Source organism: Oncorhynchus nerka, linkage group LG10, assembly GCF_034236695.1.
Source record: "Oncorhynchus nerka isolate Pitt River linkage group LG10, Oner_Uvic_2.0, whole genome shotgun sequence".
In the NCBI taxonomy this organism is placed as follows: domain Eukaryota; kingdom Metazoa; phylum Chordata; class Actinopteri; order Salmoniformes; family Salmonidae; genus Oncorhynchus; species Oncorhynchus nerka.
The window spans coordinates 50175686-50199770 of NC_088405.1; the positions used below are offsets into that span (position 1 = coordinate 50175686).

Genomic DNA, 24085 nt, shown 5'->3' on the forward strand with positions numbered 1-24085 from the left:
AAGGCTCGTATTTCTGTGTGTTATTATGTTATAATTAAGTTTATGATTTGATAGAGCAGTCTGACTGAGCGATGGTAGGCACCAGCAGGCTCGTAAGCATTCATTCAAACAGCACTTTCGTGTGTTTGCCAGCAGCTCTTCGCAATGCTTCAAGCATTGAGCTGTTTATGACTTCAAGCCTATCAACTCCCGAGATTAGGCAGATGTAACCGATGTGAAATGGCTAGCTAGTTAGCGGGGTGCGTGCTAATAGCGTTTCAAACGTCACTCGCTCTGAGACTTGGAGTAGTTGTTCCCCTTGCTCTGCATGGGTAACGCTGCTTCGAGGGTGGCTGTTGTCGATGTGTTCCTGGTTCGAGCCCAGGTAGGGGCGAGGAGAGGGATGGAAGCTATACTGTTACACTGGCAATACTATAGTGCCTATAAGAACATCCAATAGTCAAAGGTTAATGAAATAGAAATGGTATAGAGAGAAATAGTCCTATAATTCCTATAATAACTACAACCTAAAACTTATTACTCATGTTAAAAGGAACCACCAGCTTTCATATGTTCTCATGTTCTGAGCAAGGAACTTAAACGTTAGCTTTCTTACATGGCACATATTGCAATTTTAACACTGTTTTTGCATTATTTAAACCAGATTTAACATTTCATTATTTATTTGATTTTATTGATGTATTATATTAAGTTAAAATAAGTGTTAATTCAGTATTGTTGTAATTGTCATTATTACAAATAAAAAAAAAATTTAAATCGTCCGATTAATCGGTATCTGCTTTTTTTTGGGGTCCTCCAATAATCAGTATCGGAGTTGAAAAATCATAATCGGTCGACCTCTAGTTGGTTGCCACTCTGGCCTTAGCCTAACACACCTAAAACCAGCATTGTGCTCGAGACCACCTAAAGCGAGACCGATTCAAGACCAAGACCGGAGCAAATCGAGTCCGAGTCAAGATTGAGACCGGGAGGGGGACAAGGGTTCCGAGACCAGAAAAATGCGGTGCAGGTCATACTGTTCTTCACATTACCGTCTCTGATAAACACACATTATATCAAATAAAATCTATGTTAGCTAGCTAACAGTACGATTTAACTAGATAAACTACTTTCTAAAAAATTTGAAATGTATAATATCTGAAAATGTAGCTAGCTAGACTCTCTTACCTGTAAACATGAATGGATGCTTCTCCCTCTCTGCCACAGATGCCATGGTTGCCCTTAGTTTTGAAGATGTAATCTGGAGACAGGTGTTTCATAGAACAGCCTGTATGTTCTCTTTTTGACTCCCTCCGCATATTTGAACCTTCGACCTACTAAGCTATCATCCTCTACTTCCACCGTGCATTCCACAGATTTCAAAGCTCTGACCTCCAGAAAGTGGAGGGCAACACTTTTGCAGTTATTTGTGCTATCTTTCATAAAAATCCACTTTAGAAATCATTACCTACACATACTGAGCAGACCTTTGTTATAGACAGAAGCGTGCTACATAGCAGACCAACCCAAACTCATCTCTCTGCATGTCCAGCGCAGCCATTATCTCAGCCCATCATGGCTAGCGGGAAGGTTCCTGACTTCTTCTGTGGCTAAACCAACTAGGCTCCTAATGTAACAATTTGATTTGTTTTTACAGATAGCATACAACTTTGTTATTAATGCGCATGAAAGTTCACATTTTCCAGAAGACATTTTCTGCCAAAAATGTCTGTTGGGATGGTGTCTGGTGGTGTCAATGTTGACAGCATCAACATTGATTTGACTCACTTATACTTTGCATTGGCAAGATGGTGAAACCCATTCAGAAGTAGAGTACACAAAGTGCTGCTTGCTTGATGGCACATGTAATCATAAATGATTTATTTGGCCATAGAGTACGAGGCATGCGGACCAATTTAAGGGAATGGAGGTGGCGTGAAGTCTAACACATGGCAAGAAAATTCAGCTTCAGCAAGAACAGGAGTCCATTTGCACCTTGAGACACAGGAATGCATTTAGAACAGAGACTGGCACTGAGCCGGAGGTTTGAAACGCATACAGGAGGAACTGAACTGTGAGACACCTAGTTCTGTCATCTCAAAAGAGCATGCCTAAGGATATGTGGTCATACTACAACCTTACCTCATATCACAAACCTCCATGGTCAAAACAAACTGACCAAAAAAAAAAAATGCAGAAGTGAGCCGTTGGAATTGACTCACAGGAAATCTCCTATTGCACTTGTGCATTTACAAGTTTATGCTAATTGTTTATCAATCAAATCGCAATTGATTTAAAGTGTCTTTCACTCGGTCTCAACACCCTTTAAATTCTGTTTAGAATAATAATACAACATGCAACAAAGAAATCCATATAACAGAAGGCCCTGTACCTGTTTGGAGACATCAGTGAGGAGGTCAGGAGAGGACCTGCACTGCCTGTTATCATAGTGGGCCTTGTAGAACTTCCTGGAATGTAGAGGTTTAGAAAGACAAGGGTTTATTGCTTGGCTTAACCATATTCAAGCAATGCAAACCTTTCTTTCTGGACTTAAAAACAACTTCAATGAAGATTCTCCATTAAGATTTTGCTTTTCAGTCCAGAACTAGGCTTAATCTGTGTTCGGGAAACCTCCCCAATAAGTGTTGTAACCTTTCAAAGGGCATGTTCTTCCTCCCCCCTCTCCTGACACAGTCCAACAGTTGTTTCTGGGTCCTACCACTAGAGAGAGGGGTAGCACAGTGTTATCAAACTGAGTAAACGGTAAAGGCTTTTGACAAATGAATAAATTCCCCCTTACGTATCTAGTGGTCTGACCTGTATCTGAAGCAGGAGCCTTTACTGTAGAGGAAGGACTTGTGTCGGGACTTGGGCTCCTCAGAGAGACGGAAGAAGGCATGGTACTCTACACACGTCTTCCAGAAGGCCTTACACACATCACGGCTGGCCATGGCTAGCTCTACCGTGTCCTTACGAGAGGGCTGACCACACACACAAACACACATGTAATAGAAGTCATTTCTGTGGAAATAAAGCAGCATGTTGTTTGAATAAAACCACATGTAACCAACAAACAGACAAACACCTGGTAACTAATGAAATCCTGTTCGACCACTCAGTCACACTTAACGTCTCAAACGGGAAAAAAAAAACTCACCACAATCTTAGCATGGAGTTTAATCAAAAAATGCTTTCTTTTAAAACTCAGTTTGCGGATTGAGGCCCAGCTGAAAGTGTTTATCTTGGTGTTGCCCTGGGAGAAGAGAGAAACATAGTTCAAGAGTACAAACTGACAAGCAGTCCAAATGTAAACCTCTGTAATAAATACTTCTCTCTTAGTTCTGTTTACTTCTTGGCATATCTGTTTCCAGCGCCTGTCTCTCTAAAAAAGACAGTCCACACTGTACAATCCACTGTAATAGCATGCAAGAACATAGTATATTATACATGCCTTATGAACAACTCCTGTACATCTCATTAAGAGGTCTTTGTGACGAGCCCAGCCATTACCTGGAAGACCAACACTCCAGAGTGTGTGATGGCCAGGTTGATCTTGGTGCCCTCTCCATCATTGGCAGCCTGTGGGCGGATCCCGTACATGTCCAGCTTCCGAGCCACCTCTAGCAGCTGGCTGTCTGCCTCACCTGGTGTCTGGCCCCTGGAACACACGCAGCACCAGCAACAGCCTACATTCACCTAACCACCAAACCCCCTGTCACCTCAACACGATGCGACAGTCACCTCACCGCCAGAACCATCACGCCTTCACACCTGGTATGCCTGAGTCATTAACTACTTCAGTGAGCAGTGTAGGCCCTATTCTGCCCCCTCCCAGCTACCAGAGAGCCCCAAGCCTCTGACCCTTGAGCCCGGGAGGTATCTACCTGTGCCTCTTGTGGAAGCGCAGGATCTTCTTGTGGAGGCACTCCTGGTTGGGTACATAGTTCTTGGTCGCTAGATGTTGCAAGTCAAGTTCCTCCTTGTAGTCACCTAGCTCTGCTACAAGTGTAAGGAAAGAGTGGAGACATCACCACAAACACAAGCCACTATTATGATAAAACTGTAGTTCAATTGTAATCATGATCATATTATGTGGCTTTACTCTTCAACGACAAACCCCAGGGGCTCTACTTACACTGCAGTAAATGTGAGACGAGGAGAGCAGCGCTGTTATCATTGCAAGTAAGACTCCCATTGGACAAATCCTGTTTAATCTGCAATGCAAACAGGTACCTGCAAGAGGGAACTTGAATAAGCTTGAATTTGTCTTGAATAAGCATCATGTCTCTCTGTACCAAATAAGTTCCCTTAGTCAAGAGGTCCAAACCATTTGTATAGGTGGGGCAAATGTCAATTGGCACAACCTTTTTCAACAGAAGAACAAGAGAGAGTGACCTACCTGGTCAGTTCTTTCTGCAGCTGCCCTGGGTCTGGGGGGAAGAACTTCACTATGAAGCGGAACGTTGGATCACTGGTGTCTGTAGGAGAGAGGAACAATATCCTTGATGCTCATTCCCCATTGTTTTAGTACGACAGATAGCATGATTCAGTCCACATAGCAGAATTCACAAGCCTTTGCATAAACTACAGTTGAAGTCGGAAGTTTACATACACTTAGGTTGGAGTCATTAAAACTAGTTTTTCAACCACTCCACACATTTCTTGTTTACAAACTATAGTTTTGGCAAGTCGGTTAGGACATCTACTTTGTGCATGACACAAGTAATTTTTCCAACAATTGTTTACAGACAGATTATTACACTTAGAACTCACTGTATCACAATTCCAGTGGGTCAGAAGTTTACATACATTGAGTTGACTGTGCCTTTAAACTGCATGAAAAATTCCAGAAAATGATGGCATGGCTTTAGAAGCTTCTGATAGGCTAGTTGACATCATTTGAGTCAATTGGAGGTGTACCTGTGGATGTATTTCAATGCCTACCTTCAAACTCAGTGCCTCTTTGCTTGACATCATGGGGAAATCAGCCAAGGCCTCAGAAAAGAAATTGTAGACCTCCACAAGTCTGGTTCATCCTTGGGAGCAATTTCCAAACACCTGAATGTAACACGTTCATCTGTACAAACAATAGTACGCAAATATAAACACCATGGGACCACGCAGCCGTCATACTGCTCAGGAAAGAGGCGCATTCTGTCTTCTAGAGATGGACGTACTTTGGTGCGAAAAGTGCAAATCAATCCCAGATCAATAGTAAAGGACCTTGTGAAGATGCTGAAGGAAACAGGTACAAAAGTATCTATATCCACAGCGAAACGAGTCCCATATCGACGTAACCTGAAAGGCCGCTCATCAAGGAAGAATCTACTGTTCCAAAACCGCCATAAAAAAGTCAGACTACGGTTTGCAACTGCACATGGGGACAAAGAGTGTACTTTTTGGAGAAATGTCCTCTGGTCTGATGAAACAAAAACAGAACTGTTTGGCTATAATGACCATCGTTATGTTTGGAGGAAAAAGGGAGAGGATTGCAAGTCGAAGAACACCATCCCTACCGTGAAGCACGGGGGTGGCAGCATCATGTTGTGGGGGTGCTTTGCTGCAGGAGGGACTGGTGCACTTCACAAAATAGGTGGCATCATGGAGGAGGAAAATTATGTGGATATATTGACGCAACATCTCAAGACATCAGTCAGGAAGATGACGCTTGGTCGCAAATGGGTCTTCCAAATGGACAATGACCCTAAGCATACCTCCAAAGTTGTGTCAAAATGGCTTAAGGATAACAAAGTCAAGGTATTGGAGTGGCCATCACAAAGCCCTGACCTCAATCCTATAGAAAATTTGTGGGCAGAACTGAAAAAGCATGTGTGAGCAAGGAGGCCTACAAACCTGTCTCAGTTACACCAGCTCTGTCAGGAGGAACGGGCCAAAATTCACCCAACTTATTGTGGGAAACTTGTGGAAGGCTACCCGAAACGTTTGACCCAAGTTAAACAATTTAAAGGTAATGCTACCAAATACTAATTGAGTGTATGTAAACTTCTGACCCACTGGGAATGTGATGAAAGAAAAAAGCTGAAATAAATCATTCTCTCTACTATTATTCTGACATTTCACATTCTTAAAATAAAGTGGTGATCCTAACCATCCTAAAAAAAATGTTTTTTTTACTTGGATTCAATGTCAGGAATTGTGACAAAATTAGTTTAAATGTATTTGGCTAAGGTGTATGTAAACTTCCGACTTCAACTGTACCTGCAACTTACTTTTGACTTGCTTGGCCAGGGGCTTTAGCAGTTCCAACCACATCTGGGATTAGAAATACAGATCAGATTAGCATCCAAAGCTTGGAGTGACATCATTTAGTGTACCTTTTTTGTTCACACTTTATTTGGATATTCCATCTGTAGATGCTCGACAGATGGTCATAATATCAACAAACTATCTGTTGATAAGCAACTGCTTGCTAGCGTTAGCACAGTGACTGAAAGTCTATGGATATCTGCTAGCATGTTAGTTAGCTAGTTAGCATTGGCTTGCAAAACGACCTCGAAATTCCTTCATACTAGACAGAGAGACATAAGAATGTTATCCACAAGTTCATCTGACTCTGGGGAAGTACATCAAGGGCCTCATTGCCAAAATTCCGAAGTATCCCTTTAAGGTTAGGGTTAGGATAAGGTTTAAGGTTAGGGTTAGGATAAGGTTTAAGGTTAGGATAAGGTTTAGGGTTAGGATAAGGTTTAAGGTTAGGATGAGGTTTAAGGTTAGGGTTAGGATAAGGTTAGGGTTAGGATAAGGTTTAAGGTTAAGTCTAAAAAATATTTGGTTTTAAATATACTTAAGTATCAAAAGTAAATGAAATTGCTAAAATGTACTTAAGTATCAAAAAGTAAAAGTATAAACCATTTCAAATTCCTTATATTAAGCAAACCATTTTTTTTTTAAATTGACGGACAGCCAGGGGCACACTCCAACACTCAGACATATTTACAAACAAAGCATTTGTGTTTGAGTCCGTCAGATCAGAGGCAGTAGGGATGACCAGGGATGTTCTCTCGATAAGTGTGTGAATTTTATCATTTTCCTGTCAAAATGTAATTGAGTACTTTTGGGTGTCATGGAAAATGTATGGAGTAAAAAGTACATTATTTTCTTTAAGAATGTAGTGAAGTAAAAGTTGGCAAAAATATAAATAGCAAAGTAAAGTACAGATACCTAAAAGAAAAATAGTTAAGTAGTACTTTAAAGTATTTTTACTTAGGTACTTTACACCACTGGTTAGGGCAAGAGTTAGTATAGTCAGTTGAAATGTTAGTGATAGTCTGTAAGCATCTACAGATGGAGAATCCAAATCATGTGTTACTCACGCTTCTTTTCATCCCTTAGTCGAACCTACATTTGAGTTACAGTACAGTATGTGTTCTACTGAATGACTTACATAACTGCCACACTGGTGACGGAACTCAAGGCCAAAATACTCTTTTTCCAACAGCTTCAGGTGCCCACATACTTTGTTGTAGAAATCATTTCCAAGGGTCCGTTGCTGTAAACAGTAAATACGAAAGTTATACTTTGAAGTGTACATTTGGCATTTTCTTTACTAAAATAACAGCGTAGAGTAATTCAGCTTACACGGATCACAACCAGATCTGAATCATTATTTATTTCCCCAACTAAGCTATGTGAAGATGAGGAGTTTTGACATGACCTGACCATGCGTTTCACTGCAGAATAAAGAAAGAGTCAAATGATGAGAGGTAGGCTGGAACGAATGAAGGCGCTTTATGTTTAATATCCCAAGGGGATGAGGAAATCGGGCCACCTTAGACACTTTAAAACCCTGCTAACTCAAAGCTGCCCTGCAGTCATTCACATCCGTCTGTACTGGACCACTCAGCAACCTCTTCGTTGATCCACTTATTGTCCCTTCACTCATGACATAGATGCACAAAATGCCCCATGGCTTGGATGGAAAAATACTGCATACGGTCAACAGGGATAATGGGGTTTTAAAAGGAAGTGAAATGCATTGCCAACAGAGTACAATTGGAAGAAGAATCTATTTATTTAACTGTAATAATAAAAATGATAACATCTGAATATACTTCTGTTTACAATAAGCAGAGGTATTTCCGTTGACAAACACATAAGGCAGTGACTGTCTTTTGGCCCGTGTGTAAATCGATGAATACTTGTGACTTCTGGTCACAATTTGACTGGAATATAGTTATGAAAAATACACTTCTCACCTCAACCTCAAATATGCTCTCACTGTCATCCAAGAAGATGACCCGCAGTTTGAATGTGCCCTCTCTTTGTTTCTTGCGAACAACGACGGCTCTCGACTCTTGAGTTCGGTTCGGCTCGTGTCCACCTTTGCTCTCGGTCATCCTCACCCACTCGTCACGAGCAAAACACACTGACACAAAACAGCAGAACTGATGACATTTTGTCAGGCCCATCTTACAAACACTTTCTCAGGGAGTACAGGTGCTCGAAACGTTTTTTTTTTTGTGTTGTCAAAATATGACTGAATAACTCAAATGCAAGTTTGATGGAATCATGGAAACTATTTGGACTCCACTAAAAAGGTATTTCAACAAAATGTTTTACATACCCTTTTCTTTTCTGTGGGTTTCATCATCCCCTCAATGATCCATCCTCACCAAATTCCAAGCAACATCGTTCAAAACCCACTATGAAGAGGAGAACCATCCTCTCTATCCTCTCCTCACTAACATCTCCAGGCACAGCTCCAAATAGATGGCTGGACTTTGGAAAAGGTCGCGCACGCATTAAATGTGTGTGTGTGAGATTACTGCAGTGATGCAAGGTCAGGTGGTCACTGGTAGCATCATCAGGAGCTCTCTGGAAAAAAGTAAGATACAGTACCGTAGAACGCCACTGGATGTCAGTGAGTGCATTTAACATGACCGCCATGTTCACTCAGGACTGTGAACTAGCTGGGACAGCTCTTTACAAAAAAATAAATCTGACTGAAGGTCTACCCTCTATTCTATATAATATTTTACTGGAGAGTAACATTCTAAATAACCTGTTGTATTTTCCATAGGCAGAATGGCTAATGATTGTTTAATAGTACAAATGAGATCATTCACTAGGTAGGGACAATGCAAATAAACAAGTTAAGAATGTGAAAAACACTCTTTTGCAAGCCATTGAGGCATAATTAATTACTGTACAGGGTTTGTATAGTAATTTCACTGATTTGGGTGTTCACCAATGATCATGTTTGAAACAAGTTCAGAATGTTTGAATTCCTAAGAAATTCTTCCGCAGCATTCCACAGAAAAGGACTTCTGATGTAAATTATCTTTGAAGAAATCTACAGAAAGTATTTCCTGTCACAAAAAAAAATCTGTGCATAAGAGCACATTCTCTGCCGTCTCTATGAGTCTGCCCCCCCATAGAGTGAGTGAAATCTGCCCCGCTAGGTGTCTAGCCTGTGGCTCTCTTTACCCTTTTGCATTTTAATGTCACGACTCTCCATGCAGAAAATTGATTCCCAATGATACCATTGAGAGGCTGGTTCACTAAGTGGAGAAAAACAAGAACAATGAGTCTACAAACACTAAATGGTGACACTAAATGAGGAAAATATCCTGGAAATACAAGCGATTATTAAGTGGGAAGTATGTTTGAATGAGGATATGTCAGTTTGATTTGATGCCCTGCACTAAAAGGTCTTTGACTGCCGTAACAGACGAGGGTGTCATTGCGGTGTTTGTTGATGTTACGGAGGAGACAGTGAGGCCTGCTCCTCTCTATAGCCTTCAGGCCCAGATATCCAGCACAAAAGCCATACATTGTCTCCAGGAATAGTCAGGTAAGTGACACTAAACTAAGCAAACAACAGAACGTATACCGTAAGAAAAATACTACTACTATATTCCTACTCTAGATGTAGCTTGATAATCCTCCCCTCATTGAGGTTGTTTTTGGTTTTATCCTCTCCTCCAATAAGAGCATATTTGCCAGCTCTTAATGACCCAGCCATGTGTTTTACAGTAATTCATCTCCCTTGAATCTGTAAATACTCTCAACAGAGCGGAGATCAAATTACGGCAAAACAAAGCCCCGTGAGCAGAGCATTCACAGGCGTAATGAGCCATCTGTTCTGTCACGCCACCACAAAACAAATGTCATCAAACCCTTCGCTCTCTACCTTCCCTTTCTCACCTCCCTTTCTTTCCAGGTAAACCGTGGAGCTTTGTTTGTTCTGGAAGCAGGAACACCTTGCTAACGTGAGTGTGTCGTGCTCCGCCGACAGCTGCAGCCACATCACACATTGTTACAGTTGTATCAGATTTTTTTCCCGAACGGAAATTGGCTCACACCTGTCAAAGCCACAGAGCTGGGGCGTGTCATTGGAGCGCTCCGTCTGCTGCTGTTGCCTCTGTTCTGTTACCTCTCCTCTTCCAATTCAGTTGGAAACTGATCTCCAACTTCACTGTATATGACTTTGTAAAACGAGATACAGGAGCCGTTGTTCGGTAGCACTTTAATGGTTGTCAACCTTTTAAAAAGGATAGTGACAGCGACAATACACATGAGAGAACAGAGTTGAAATACTCAAGCACATTAAAAGAGACGTGGGGTTCGAGTACAATTGGATGGCGCAGCAGTGTGTGTGAAAACATGCAAGTTGCGTTGCGATGAGGCGTCTTATACTTCCTGTAAGGCCTTAAAAACGCCCAGAAAACCCATTCCAGACATACACAAGAGGCGGGAAACAAAACAGCATCACGTCCTCTCTGGCTGAGCGAAACTCTTAACGTGAGTACAAAAAGGAAAAAGGCAACCATTTCTTTGGGCTCTACGGCAGAGACCCTGATTAAGAACACACATCACAATGCAATGGCTTTTTAGAAAGAACAACCCCCCCCCCCCCCCCACTCACTCAGAAGAACCTTTACATCAACCTCAGGTGAGAGGAAAAATACAGTGAGTAGGCTGCTATATGGTGCCCAGTAAAGAAATGACTCCATTAATATACTGTGCATATCAATGTAAATACTGTATATATGTATATATATATATATATATATATAAATGTCTCTGCAGGTGACCACATCAAGGATGGTGAAGATGATCCCTCTAAGGCTTTCTGGGGATGAGAACGCTATGTGGTTACCAAGACCACAGAGTCCAGCTATGCCTTCAGGGGAGTGCTGACTGACTGCTGTGCATGCCAGGACTCTGAGGCAGAAGGCAGCAGTCTGTTTGTACACGGAGGGGGGTGCGTGGGGCTATTCATCGCTGGTGGGGCTCGGCTCATCCCCAGCCCCAGTTTCCGGTGTTACGGACTCTCCCGCCCCCTTCGTTTCTCCCACTGCTTCCTTTCCCTCCTGCCTCCCAGCGCTCTCTCCTCCTTGGGCACCAGCACCCTCTGCTGGTGCAGCCTCCTCAAAGCCCGGGCCCTCCCCCTGAGGCCCATCCCCATCGTAGATGATGTCCTCGGGGTTGGGGGCCGGGGGGCAGAACTCCTCATCAGGGAGAAGCTGGCGGAACACTGCCTCGGCCTGGAGAGAGGGAGAGATGACAGACGACGCCGAACACACACAACAAAGACAGGTGAGGACAACTCAATCTACGCCATCAGCCCCATTGGACAGTACACTTCCAGGCTAGTGACGCAAGTCATCGTTAGCCAATTATTTGCTCCATTTTTAACAATGATAAATGTTAAAGAACGCAATTCTTACAAGTTTAGCGTGACAGTAAAAAAAATGTATATATATCTCTAGGACATTGTCACTTACCAGTTTGATGGAGTGGTCACTGCCCAGGGCGGTATCAGGGCTGGCACACACATGTACGTTACTGGGCAGGTCATAGCTGCTCCTGTCCACAGCAGAGGTGTCCCTCATGTTGAAGTACAGGGCCCACAGCACCGTCGGTCCCCTGCTCTCCTCCTCTCCTGGATAGGGGAAGGACCGGCGTCATGAATGTAATGTAGTGTTCAGATTTCTACGGAGAGCCGTGCACGGACAGAAGCCGCACTGAAGAGGAGGAATCATCTGACATTAGTTGAAATGTTTCAGGAACATATGATGTATGTTACCGCTATACGGATGCAGCTCTTGTCTGCCGGTGAAACAAATTCCCTAGATGACAGGGTATTAGTAACAGTAAGTCACCAAACAATTGAATCATTAACTCAATTCATATTTTCGGGTAGAAATGCTCAGCCATAATGGTGCCAATTTAGTCGTGTAGGAATATCTCCGTCGGTGTTTGAGAAGAGACGGGAACTTAACAGGCTCCTTTCAACACAGCTTATCTGTGGGGAAGCATGATTCCTGTTAATGGGGTGACATTTGGTTTGCCGACAAGGCACATGGGAAAGTGTTTCTTGACACTCTTTGATCGGTCCGTGAGTGAGACTTGAAGCGGTCAAACAAAAACGAGAGAGGATGATTTGGAGCTGCGAGAAGGCTCCTGGTTTTCAAAGCGTAAAAACCGTCATTCTGTATCATTACCCTTTAAAATGTAAGGGACCAAAAAAAAAAGGTACCCAAAGAAAGAGAGGGAAAAAGGTGTCAGTCTGAAATGTCAGTGTGGTCATTACCAAAATGTCACACAATTATAATATGTGTTACTTTTCCTGCCTTGGGTAGCAGAGTGATTTAGTTAATTTGGTGAGCAGCAGAGGTGTGGCACCATCAACGTGACGACACTTCAAAAGGCCACCCAACCTCAACATACACCCCTGTCCATCCACACATCCTCTCCATACACCTGACCACATACACCCAACCTCAACATACACCCCTGCCATCCACACATCCTCTCCATACACCTGACCACATACACCCAACCTCAACATACACCCCTGTCCATCCACACATCCTCTCCATACACCTGACCACATACACCCAACCTCAACATACACCCCTGTCCATCCACACATCCTCTCCATACACCTGACCACATACACCCAACCTCAACATACACCCCTGTCCATCCACACATCCTCTCCATACACCCAACCTCAACATACACCCCTGTCCATCCACACATCCTCTCCATACACCTGACCACATACACCCAACCTCAACATACACCCCTGTCCATCCACACATCCTCTCCATACACCTGACCACATACACCCAACCTCAACATACACCCCTGTCCATCCACACATCCTCTCCATACACCTGACCACATACACCCAACCTCAACATACACCCCTGTCCATCCACACATCCTCTCCATACACCTGACCACATACACCCAACCTCAACATACACCCCTGTCCATCCACACATCCTCTCCATACACCCAACTTCAACATACACCCCTGTCCATCCACACATCTTCTCCATATACCTGACCACATACACCTGACCACATACACCCAACCTCAAAATACACCCCTGTCCATCCACACATCTTCTCCATACACCTACACACCAAAACAAACAACGACGACGCCTACACACACCTGACCAAATACACACCAACAACGACATCCACACACACACACAACCTCAACATACACCCCTGTCCATCCACACATCTTCTCCATACACCTACACACACACACACCTGACCACATACACACCAACACAAACGACGACGCCTACACACACCTGACCACATACACACCAACAACGACGACACCTACACACACCTGACCAAATACACACCAACAACGACATCTACACACACACGACCAAATACACAAACAACGACACCTACACACACACACACACACGACCAAATACATAAACAACGACACCTACACACACACGACCAAATACACAAACAGCGACACCTACACACACACACACACGACCAAATACACAAACAACGACACCTACACACACACACACCTGACCAAATACACAAACAACGACACCTACACACCTGACCAAATACACAAACAATGACACCTACACACACACACGACCAAATACACAAACAGCGACACCTACACACACACGACCAAATATACAAACAGCGACACACACAACCAAATACACAAACAGCGACACCTACACACACCTGACCAAATACACAAACAGCGACACACACACGCCTGACCAAATACACAAACAGCGACACACACGCGCCTGACCAAATACACAAACAGCGACACACACGCGCCTGACCAAATACACAAACAGCGACACACACGCGCCTGACCAAATACACAAACAGCGACACACACGCGCCTGACCAAATACACAAACGCGCCTGACCAAATACACAAACGCGCCTGACCAAATACACAAACAACGACACACACGCGCCTAACCAAATACACAAACAGCGACACACACGCGCCTGACCAAATACACAAACAGCGACACACACGCGCCTGACCAAATACACAAACAACGACACACACGCGCCTGACCAAATACACACACGCGCCTGACCAAATACACAAACGCGCCTGACCAAATACACAAACGCGCCTGACCAAATACACAAACAACGACACACACGCGCCTAACCAAATACACAAACAACGACACCTACACACACCTGACCAAATACACAAACAACGACACACACCTGACCAAATACACAAACAATGACACACACCTGACCAAATACACACCAACGACGTCTTAGACATCATTGTTTCGTTTTTCCACACAGCCCTGTCACAGATGTGAGAAATGTCAGATTAGCATAGAGCTGTGCTCCTGACGGGGCCCTCTACACGCCTGGAGCTTAACACCCCCAAATATCAGCCACCTCTAACACCCACTGGCTCTCTGCTTGGGCGGCCTGCCACCACACATCAACACACAGTCTCTTCTGGAATGCATTCGTTCTTTAAAAACACCGGATTTCACAACGCTACATTGGTTCAAACTCATTTTCCAATGAAGTGGCTAGGAGCCAGTGGGATCCTCTAGACTAGGAGCCAGTGGGATCCTCTAGACTAGGAGCCAGTGGGATCCTCTAGACTAGGAGCCAGTGGGATCCTCTAGACTAGGAGCCAGTGGGATCCTCTAGACGAGGAGCCAGTGGGATCCTCTAGACGAGGAGCCAGTGGGATCCTCTAGACTAGGAGCCAGTGGGATCCTCTAGACGAGGAGCCAGTGGGATCCTCTAGAGGAGGAGCCAGTGGGATCCTCTAGAGGAGGAGCCAGTGAGGAGCCAGTGGGATCCTCTAGAGGAGGAGCCAGTGGGATCATCTAGAGGAGGAGCCAGTGGGATCATCTAGAGGAGGAGCCAGTGGGATCATCTAGAGGAGGAGCCAGTGGGATCCTCTAGAGGAGGAGCCAGTGGGATCCTCTAGAGGAGGAGCCAGTGGGATCATCTAGAGGAGGAGCCAGTGGGATCCTCTAGAGGAGGAGCCAGTGGGATCATCTAGAGGAGGAGCCAGTGGGATCATCTAGAGGAGGAGCCAGTGGGATCATCTAGAGGAGGAGATAGCCCAATCCAACCTGTCCTCATCCTGCTCATAGATGTGCACCTGCCAGATGTGCACCTGCCCCCGACTGCTCCAGCCCTACCCCTAACCTTCTGCAACCTCCACCCCCCCAGAGCCTCTGCTGTGCACCCCTCGTTCCATGTCCCTCTCCAATCCCCCCCCGCCCCGCCTCAGCACCACACATCCTACCCAGTGGATGAATGAGGAGCCGCCAGCCAGCCAGGTGACTTTGTCTCTTTGACCTGTTCTGGCCCACTGCTCCCCTTATCTAGTGATTCATCCTCAATAACTCTCACAGTATTTGTTCTGACATTTTAATTAAAATACTACTACCTCATTCCTGTGATAAAAAGGGTGGCGTCACAGAGCACAGCCCCACACTGCACTGCACGGCGCTGGCCTACCACCTGAGAGACTCGTGTACACACAGGCAGGGAGAAAGCAAAATGAAGGAACAGAGACAGAGACGGGGTGAAAGGGAGAGAGATTTTTTTTTTAAAGGGGGGAGCAGAAAAAGAGAGATGATGAGTCAGAAAATAGATGTGGTGGTGAAAAGGGAATGAGGATGTCAGAAAGAGAGGAGAAAAGGAGAGGGATCTCAATCACGCCTGTCACTTTCGTGATGACCTTGTCTCACAGCCGTAGAGAAACAGCAATAAAACAACAAATGGCTTCAAGAGGCGATTGTGGATCTCTGTGTTGGTTTCGGACAGAATGGAGCTGCTATTTTAACTGACCTCAACGAGGTTTGAGAAAAGCCATAACCTACCACGGACAAAACCGATCCCCGCCTCGGTAAAAACACAACTGACTACTCCAATATATTAGATTTATCTGCATTAAGTAGCAATAAATGGTTTCAAATCCAAAATGGCAAAAGTTATTGCTTCTCGAGGCAAATTTGTTCCCCATGAGGGAGACAGATTCATAAGTTATGAGTCCAGGCCAAATGGGATGCTGGAGCTAATTAAACATTACATTTCCACTCCATTCCTTGCTCAGTAAATACAGTGACCAATTCTGTTCTGTAGGTAGAAAGCCAGCATGAGGGTTTGCGCTCAGGCTAGAATGAATGGTGGCCGGTGTGTGAGAGGGAAAAAAAATGATCTGTGGAGCTTCAAAAGGTCGGCTACTCACAAAAAGGAAGCACCCAAGGAGGCCAAGATGATCAACTGATGTACTTCATTTAATCCATGCTCAAAAAGATCCATACTCATGTTCTGTGTGTTAAATGAAAGAAAATGTTGACAAAAACGACACAGCTCCGTGACAAGTGAGAGCCCTAAGGACATAAAGTAGGTCCAGGGAAACATCTCTAGAGGAACATGTTGAAGCAGTATATCTATAATTCGGCGTAATAAAAGGAGGTTCCGTCCGAGGTCGCGTGCTAATTCGCCATCAAGGAACCAAGCCGAGCCTGACAGAAGGTAATGGGAATCAATGGGACAACGGCCTAACGCCAGTTTGGCACGCAGCCATCAATATCAATCATCTGTATTACTGATGACGTCTTCAAGCAAACCCCGACAAATGTCAGCGCATTCTCACCCAACTACAAACTAGCCTGATCTTTCTTCTTTAGGGATGGCTATCACTAGGTACTTAGAACATCGGAGCACATTATTTTGAATCATGTAGTGACAGTGATGTGTGAAGGTGGTGGTATGTAAAATCAAGCCAGGAGAGGGGAGAGAGGTTAGATGGATATTTGAGGGTATAAAAAAAAAGAGGGGGGGGGGGGGGTCAGGTGAGCATTTCCTACTGTACCTTCTGCAGGTTCCTCTCCAGGACTAGCTGGTGTGTGGAAGAGCCTGGACACCACAGGAGCTAGGTCTTCTTGGGCGGAGCCAGAGGCAGAGGAACATGTCAGGTGCACCAGATCTGTGTGAGGGAGGTAGACGAAGAACACACATACACACACCCGGTGTCAATTAGCCAAGCAGAATATCATTGTTGCGTCATTTAGCAGATGTTGTCCTCCAAGTTCACATCAGCCCGTCTATCCTGTAGCATGTGAGCGGGACCTTCCCTAAAGAGATGGAACATTGTCTAATTACTCTCCACAGTCAGTTCCCGAACAACCTATTCCTTAACACACTGCACAGCTAGGCCATGTCAGTGTCTCCTCCGCAGCATGGCTGGGACTCTTCCATGAAAAGTGCCCAGAGAGGATGGGGTTGGAGGGAGCTGGGCTTTGGCTGCATGGAGTTTGGACCTCAGAGGGGGGGGAGAGGTGGTTTCATCTTCAAAGCGTTCAGCCCTGCTCCTGCAGGGCGGTATTGTGAACACCATGTTAACGGTGGCAGCGCTGGGATCCAGAGAATAGGATCCTGGGCAATCCCAAGAGCTCAAGACAACTGTAGGGCTCTATCTCCTCTCCTTTTTATTCTTTCTCGCAGGTTGACAGGTTTTTTTTTTTGGGGGGGGTTCAAAAGGAGCAACTACAGCAATGGGAACAAGATAGCTCCTGACTGTGCCGTGCTGGCTGGAGGGGGGGTGTGTAGAGGGTGGATGGAGGATACAGGCCTCCCCAGTGGGATGAGAGGTACGTCATTGGCCAGAGGGTCCATGGAGATGCTGCTCAGAGGACGTATGTGACACTCTACTCACACTGGGACTCTGGAGGCCCTCCACTCTGTCAGCTCAGGGCCCAAACAAAAAAGACCAGGAGAGTTGGGAGGATTACACTGTTGTACAGCAGGGCTGTCCACTGAGACACTTGATGCTCATTCTGTGGGAAACTAAGCTAGCAGATGGAGAATCAGGATGCATATCTGCTGTCTTCAGGCCTTTAAGTTTTAAAGTAGCCAGGGAGAGACTTTACTGTTAAGACAGCTAATTTCATGGCCAAATTTCCATTTGAAAATGGCAAAACACCATTGTTCCCATTGGGTTGCTAGTTCAAATCCCAGGAAGCCAAGTTGCCCTTGAGGAAGACACTCTGATCAGATTGGCCTGGTATATATATATTCACCAGTATAAATATATATTCTGTAGACTATAAACTCTGCAAGTATCATTCAATGCAGATGAATGGTTTACCTTATGTGTGTGTGTGTGTGTGTGTCGCAGGCCTGTCAAGCTCATCATCATCTTATGATTGCAACTGATCCACTCAGGTAGAACTACATTACTTAAGGGATGCTACAGCTATCCATCTCCATCCTCTCTCTCTCTCTCTCACACACACACACACACACACACACAGTAGGAGCAATGGCTCCACATCACAATTCCATCATTCCAGACTCTATTCCTAGAGTGAGGGAGTGGACTTCTGCTGATTACTCCCCTCTCGCCCACCCCAGCTCCCCTATGGAGATGGAGATGGTCACTGGGCAGCTGTCACCATTGCTCATCTATCTAAGTATGATGACTGACTGGGAAATAATACGGGGATTGCTAAAAACAATAACACTCATAAATAACACTACGGTTAACGATGGAATCATCATCATCGTCGTCGTTGATACTGGAGCCACAATTCAAAGGGAAAACCGGGTCATATTTCCAGCTGTCTGAACGACTGATTCAGTGACCCGGTAAAGCAGCAGCAGTTTGACCCAAAGCTCTATACACACACAGGAGATGGAATGTTCAGAGACGCTATCATTCACTCACCCCACTTCTCTCAATCTTGGTTTTCAGTCTCATTTCCTCTATTAATTATAGTCTGCCTTACAACCCTGATGTCAGCTAGTCCGCCAGAACTGCCTCCTCTAAGCATCGTGGAATTACCTTTCTAAAACAACGGCCCTCTATGTAGATGGCGCTGCCTAATACGACCCCCCCCCCTTATCCCCTGTCCCGGGCAGTGGGTGGGTGAGAGGGGTGAGTGGCCGGGGTGCAGCTGGACTCACAGGTGTCTAGCATGCAGGTCATGGTGGAAGAGCAGAGCTCTATGATACGGACCAGGGGACCACCAGGCTCCACGGGAGGCACAGTGACCAGGGAGATCTACAGTGCATATAGAGACAAGACAGGTACGTTAGACAGACCGACAGAGAGTTGAACCACACAAAGTGCAGTGCTTCGGTAAGGCACTCACACACACAGCCCTAATGAAGTGTGCAAGACAATCCTAAAGCCTATTACCAAACTGCAGTTCTAAGTAATGGGATCCCTGTAATCCTTTTATATGAATCCCCTGGATGTTATTATAATGTCCTTTCTGGCTGGAGCAGAAGTGAAATCACTCCTTTTTAATCAAGTGGACAAATTTAAGGAAGGAAAGTCAGTTTCTCCCATGAGGGGAAAAGCAGGGGACAGAGACAGCCAGGGCCAATCTCCCCCTTGTATCTGCCTCGGTCCACACTGTCATTCCACAGGACCATCCAACAGCTAATTACAAAAGAGACCATATTTAATTACGTTTTGTCACACAGTCATGTAATATTCCATTTCCACACTGTGTCAAGACACAGAAATTAATTTCATATTCTCCCCACTACCTAATGAGCAGAAATTACACACGGTTTTCCCTCTGTCCTTTGTGAGTGATATTCAAAGCCGGATTTCAGCCGGGGAGAGAAAAAAAAAAAAAAGAAAAAAAAAACTTGTGCCATGAAAGAAGGGATAAATTCAATGGATATATTCTCTTTATGCAGACACATTAGGGGAATTGGATTGATCAGATTTCATTCAACGTGTTCTATGCCATTATTCCATGTTTTTCATATCCATATCGAAGACTGGCACTCAAATTAGCGTACCTAATGCTAGCATGTCAATTCCCATTCTCCAGCCGGTAGGATTATTTTATCAAATTCCAAACCAGTCACAACAAACAGCATTAGGGGGGCTTTCATTGAACTGGTTACTTTTTCCGCAATTTATTTGGAGATCTTAAAACGGTAGACAGCCGCACGTCAGAACTATTGTAGTGATCTCCCAAATTAGCTTTGATGTTTTGCTGTTTCTGCGCTGAGAACTTGAACGCGGACCAAGAATCTATACAAATGTGATAGAGCATAAAATATAATGTAATGCAAAACAACAGGAGTAGCAAAAAAAGTGCAGGCTCGGCAGGAATACCGCTAAGCCACACTGGATATCTGAATAGCATTTAAATGTATTTTGTGCTTGTAAAGGGGGGGGGGTCCCTTTGAATATGTCAAAACATCTCTTTGTGTGGGACACAGGATAGGGGACAACCTGCTGTTCAGAATCGGATGGCAGAATTGACCGGTCTGTGATGAGGACCGCTCTGGATATCTGCCTGTGAAAAGAGAGAGGATGGATGAAAGCGAGGAAGGGGCAGGGGGGGGGCACAACAGTAAGATTAAAAAAAAAACAGCAGCACCAATATTATTAGATTATTACAGCACTGTTTTCCTTTCTTGTTTTTTTTGTTTTTTTTGCGGTAGATTATGGCTGTGAGACAGTCCAGTCTGGGCCATGCTACAACAGAAAAGTGGCCGGGTTGGTTCTGGCCGGGCTCGGCCCAGTCATTCTGCGCTGCTGTCTTTAAGAGCATTAGTCATGCTTTAATTGGGGTCAGTGGTGTAAATGTCAAGGTCTCCATTGACGGAGGCAGGCAGCGGTGTGGCGAGCAGAGCAAAGCAGAGCAAAGCAGAGCAGAGCAAAGCAGAGCCCAGTCACCTGCAGCCAGGTCTGTGGTGTGTGTCTGGGATAATCAGCCCTTTCACCATGACACCACTGAAACTGTCCTACCGCATAAAAGACCTGAGGAAAGATCCCCCCGTTATCTGCACAGAGACCCCTTCTCGCAAGTTGACTTCACGAGAAACGTCACCTCTATGGAGGCTTTGCACTGTTCTCACTAAATTCATGTGCTGCCTGAAACTGTAGGTGAGACCAGTATCAATGGCTAGGTAGAGAAGGTGCTGAGGAGGAGTATTGGGAGCCACTCACCTGGAATCCGTGTTCTTCCTCTGGTCTGCCCCAATGTAGCCATCCTCCACCACAAAGTGACTGCAGCTAATTCTCTGACCATGAGTGTCAATCACAGCTTTGCACCTGGAACAAGGGGAAGAAAAAAAACATTAAAAAGTAACTGTCCAGTGTTAAGATTTTATGAAATATGACCAAAAATGTATTACAATATGAGTGAAATAGTTTTACTTATAATTATTTAAAATTAATTACTAACTTTTTAAATTATTTTATATTGAGTATGTCACTGACTAAACACAGAGTGTACAAACTCTTTCCATCACATGGACTGACAAGGTGAATCTAGTTGAAAGCTGTGATCCCTTATTGATGTCACTTGTTAAATCCACTTCAATCAGTGTAGATGAAGAGGAGGAGACAAGTTAAAGGCTTTTTAAGCCTTGAGACATGGATTGTGTATGTGTGCCATTCAGCGGGTGAATGGGCAAGACAAAAGATTGAAGTGCCTTTGAATGGGGTAACAAGTGCCAGGCACACCGGTTTGAGTGTGTCAAGAACTGCAACGATGCTGGGTTTTTCATGCTCAACAGTTTCCCGTGTGTATCAAGAGTGGTCCACCACCCAAAGGACATCCAGCCATCTAGACACAACTGCGGGAAGCATTGGAGTCAACATGGTTCCCAGTGGAACGCTTTTGACACCTTGTAGAGTCCATGCCCCGACAAATTGAGGCTGTTCTGAGGGCGCAACTCAATATTAGGAAGGCGTTCCTAATGTTTTGTACACTCAGTTGTATGCCAGTGAAAATCGGAGGCCTGCACCCGATTCTAACCCGCAAATAGAGAAATTGTACAGTTCCCAATTTGTCCTATTTGCCTCAGTGGGACGACGTTAACTTTTTCTGCCTAAGTCCCAAAAGCATTTGGTGATTGGCGTGTATTTGGCACTCATACAGTTAGGCCCTAAAGCTTAGGCTTACACACGAATGCCAGATAAAAAATAATGAAAGAAAAAACTCAAAATGTAGCCTACAGATATGAATTGCACTAAAACTATACATTTCTGGATTTTTTTTAATGCATCGTTTTCTCTTTATTCAACCCGCCCACCACATACCAGCCGCCCTTCATCCACACAATATTTCATGACCCTAAACCCGCCCCACGGATTTAACAGCGGGGACTGTGGCTTATGAGTCCACCCGTGAACAGAATGGCGTGGGCGTATTACAGGTCCTCAGGAGTATGCCAGAAATATGTTGCTTAAGTCTGCAGATGCGGTTTTGATTTGCATTTATTGAGTGGTGTCGGATACGACTTGTCCCTGACCCGGATTAGAAAGGTCCCAAAGCTTCTGCGCATGTTCGGATCAAGTTCTGTGCATGCGTTTCTTTACCTATACATTACGGACACATTTCTTTGGTCCCCTTCCCTTCACATTTCTCAGTCAATCATGAATGATAATTATTCTAAGTTTTACCAGTGAAACGGCCATGCAGCATCTACATACCATCCATTTGATCTCAAATCGGTTTCATGGGGATATGCATTTAGAGTTATACAGTGAAGTAGCGTACAGTGTTGTTTTGAATGATGTACAGTGAGCACGTTTTAGTACAGTGAGTACGTTTTAGCATATTGTGTTAAAGGGACATTTCTCTAAATGTCTACTTCATATTCATCACCTCCAGCATCAACATATGTGAAAATGACACGTTTCTATGTTTTGTGTGGGGGGGGGGAGATAAACACTAATGATGTCATCAATGTGCGTCACGATTTTAACTAATTACATTTACATTTAAGTCATTTAGCAGACGCTCTTATCCAGAGCGACTTACAAATTGGTGCGTTCACCTTAAGACATCCAGTGGAACAGCCACTTTACAATAGTGCATCTAAATCTTTTAAGGGGGGGGTGAGAAGGATTACTTTATCCTATCCTAGGTATTCCTGAAAGAGGTGGGGTTTCAGGTGTCTCCGGAAGGTGGTGATTGACTCCGCTGTCCTGGCGTCGTGAGGGAGTTTGTTCCACCATTGGGGGGCCAGAGCAGCGAACAGTTTTGACTGGGCTGCGCGGGAACTGTACTTCCTCAGTGGTAGGGAGGCGAGCAGGCCAGAGGTGGATGAACGCAGTGCCCTTGTTTGGGTGTAGGGCCTGATCAGAGCCTGGAGGTACCTGAGGTGCCGTTCCCCTCACAGCTCCGTAGGCAAGCACCATGGTCTTGTAGCGGATGCGAGCTTCAACTGGAAGCCAGTGGAGAGAGCGGAGGAGCGGGGTGACGTGAGAGAACTTGGGAAGGTTGAACACCAGACGGGCTGCGGCGTTCTGGATGAGTTGTAGGGGTTTAATGGCACAGGCAGGGAGCCCAGCCAACAGCGAGTTGCAGCAATCCAGACAGGAGATGACAAGTGCCTGGATTAGGACCTGCGCTGCTTCCTGTGTGAGGCAGGGTCGTACTCTGCGGATGTTGTAGAGCATGAACCTACAAGAACGGGCCACCGCCTTGATGTTAGTTGAGAACGACAGGGTGTTGTCCAGGATCACGCCAAGGTTCTTAGCGCTCTGGGAGGAGGACACAATGGAGTTGTCAACCGTGATGGCGAGATCATGGAACGGGCAGTCCTTCCCGGGAGGAAGAGCAGCTCCGTCTTGCCGAGGTTCAGCTTGAGGTGGTGATCCGTCATCCACACTGATATGTCTGCCAGACATGCAGAGATGCGATTCGCCACCTGGTCATCAGAAGGGGAAAGGAGAAGATTAATTGTGTGTCGTCTGCATAGCAATGATAGGAGAGACCATGTGAGGTTATGACAGAGCCAAGTGACTTGGTGTATAGCGAGAATAGGAGAGGGCCTAGAACAG

The 24085-nt window shown here is 44.9% G+C and overlaps 2 protein-coding genes across 4 annotated transcripts in view; both read right to left on the minus strand.

The window, feature by feature from the left end:
• Positions 1 to 8833, minus strand: part of LOC115135467 (FERM domain-containing protein 7) — a 13037-nt gene extending 4204 nt beyond the window's left edge. Inside the window, 12 exon segments of the mRNA XM_029670172.2 lie at positions 2372 to 2447; positions 2632 to 2700; positions 2797 to 2960; positions 3137 to 3232; positions 3490 to 3637; positions 3864 to 3978; positions 4115 to 4212; positions 4379 to 4457; positions 6210 to 6252; positions 7385 to 7489; positions 8196 to 8365; positions 8564 to 8833. Of these exon segments, the coding sequence (XP_029526032.2) occupies positions 2372 to 2447; positions 2632 to 2700; positions 2797 to 2960; positions 3137 to 3232; positions 3490 to 3637; positions 3864 to 3978; positions 4115 to 4212; positions 4379 to 4457; positions 6210 to 6252; positions 7385 to 7489; positions 8196 to 8336 (1134 nt within the window). The 5' untranslated portion in view covers positions 8337 to 8365; positions 8564 to 8833.
• Positions 8834 to 10451: 1618 nt separating this feature from the next.
• Positions 10452 to 24085, minus strand: part of chm (CHM Rab escort protein) — a 36379-nt gene continuing 22745 nt past the window's right edge. For all 3 annotated transcript variants that reach the window (XM_029670177.2, XM_029670176.2, XM_029670175.2), the window contains 6 exons: positions 21239 to 21343; positions 20519 to 20582; positions 19225 to 19321; positions 17132 to 17245; positions 11730 to 11887; positions 10452 to 11489 (listed from right to left, as the gene is read on the minus strand). In XM_029670177.2, coding sequence (XP_029526037.1) covers positions 11217 to 11489; positions 11730 to 11887; positions 17132 to 17245; positions 19225 to 19321; positions 20519 to 20582; positions 21239 to 21343 — 811 coding nt within the window. In that variant the 3' untranslated portion in view covers positions 10452 to 11216. The remainder of the gene's footprint in view (positions 11490 to 11729; positions 11888 to 17131; positions 17246 to 19224; positions 19322 to 20518; positions 20583 to 21238; positions 21344 to 24085) is intronic.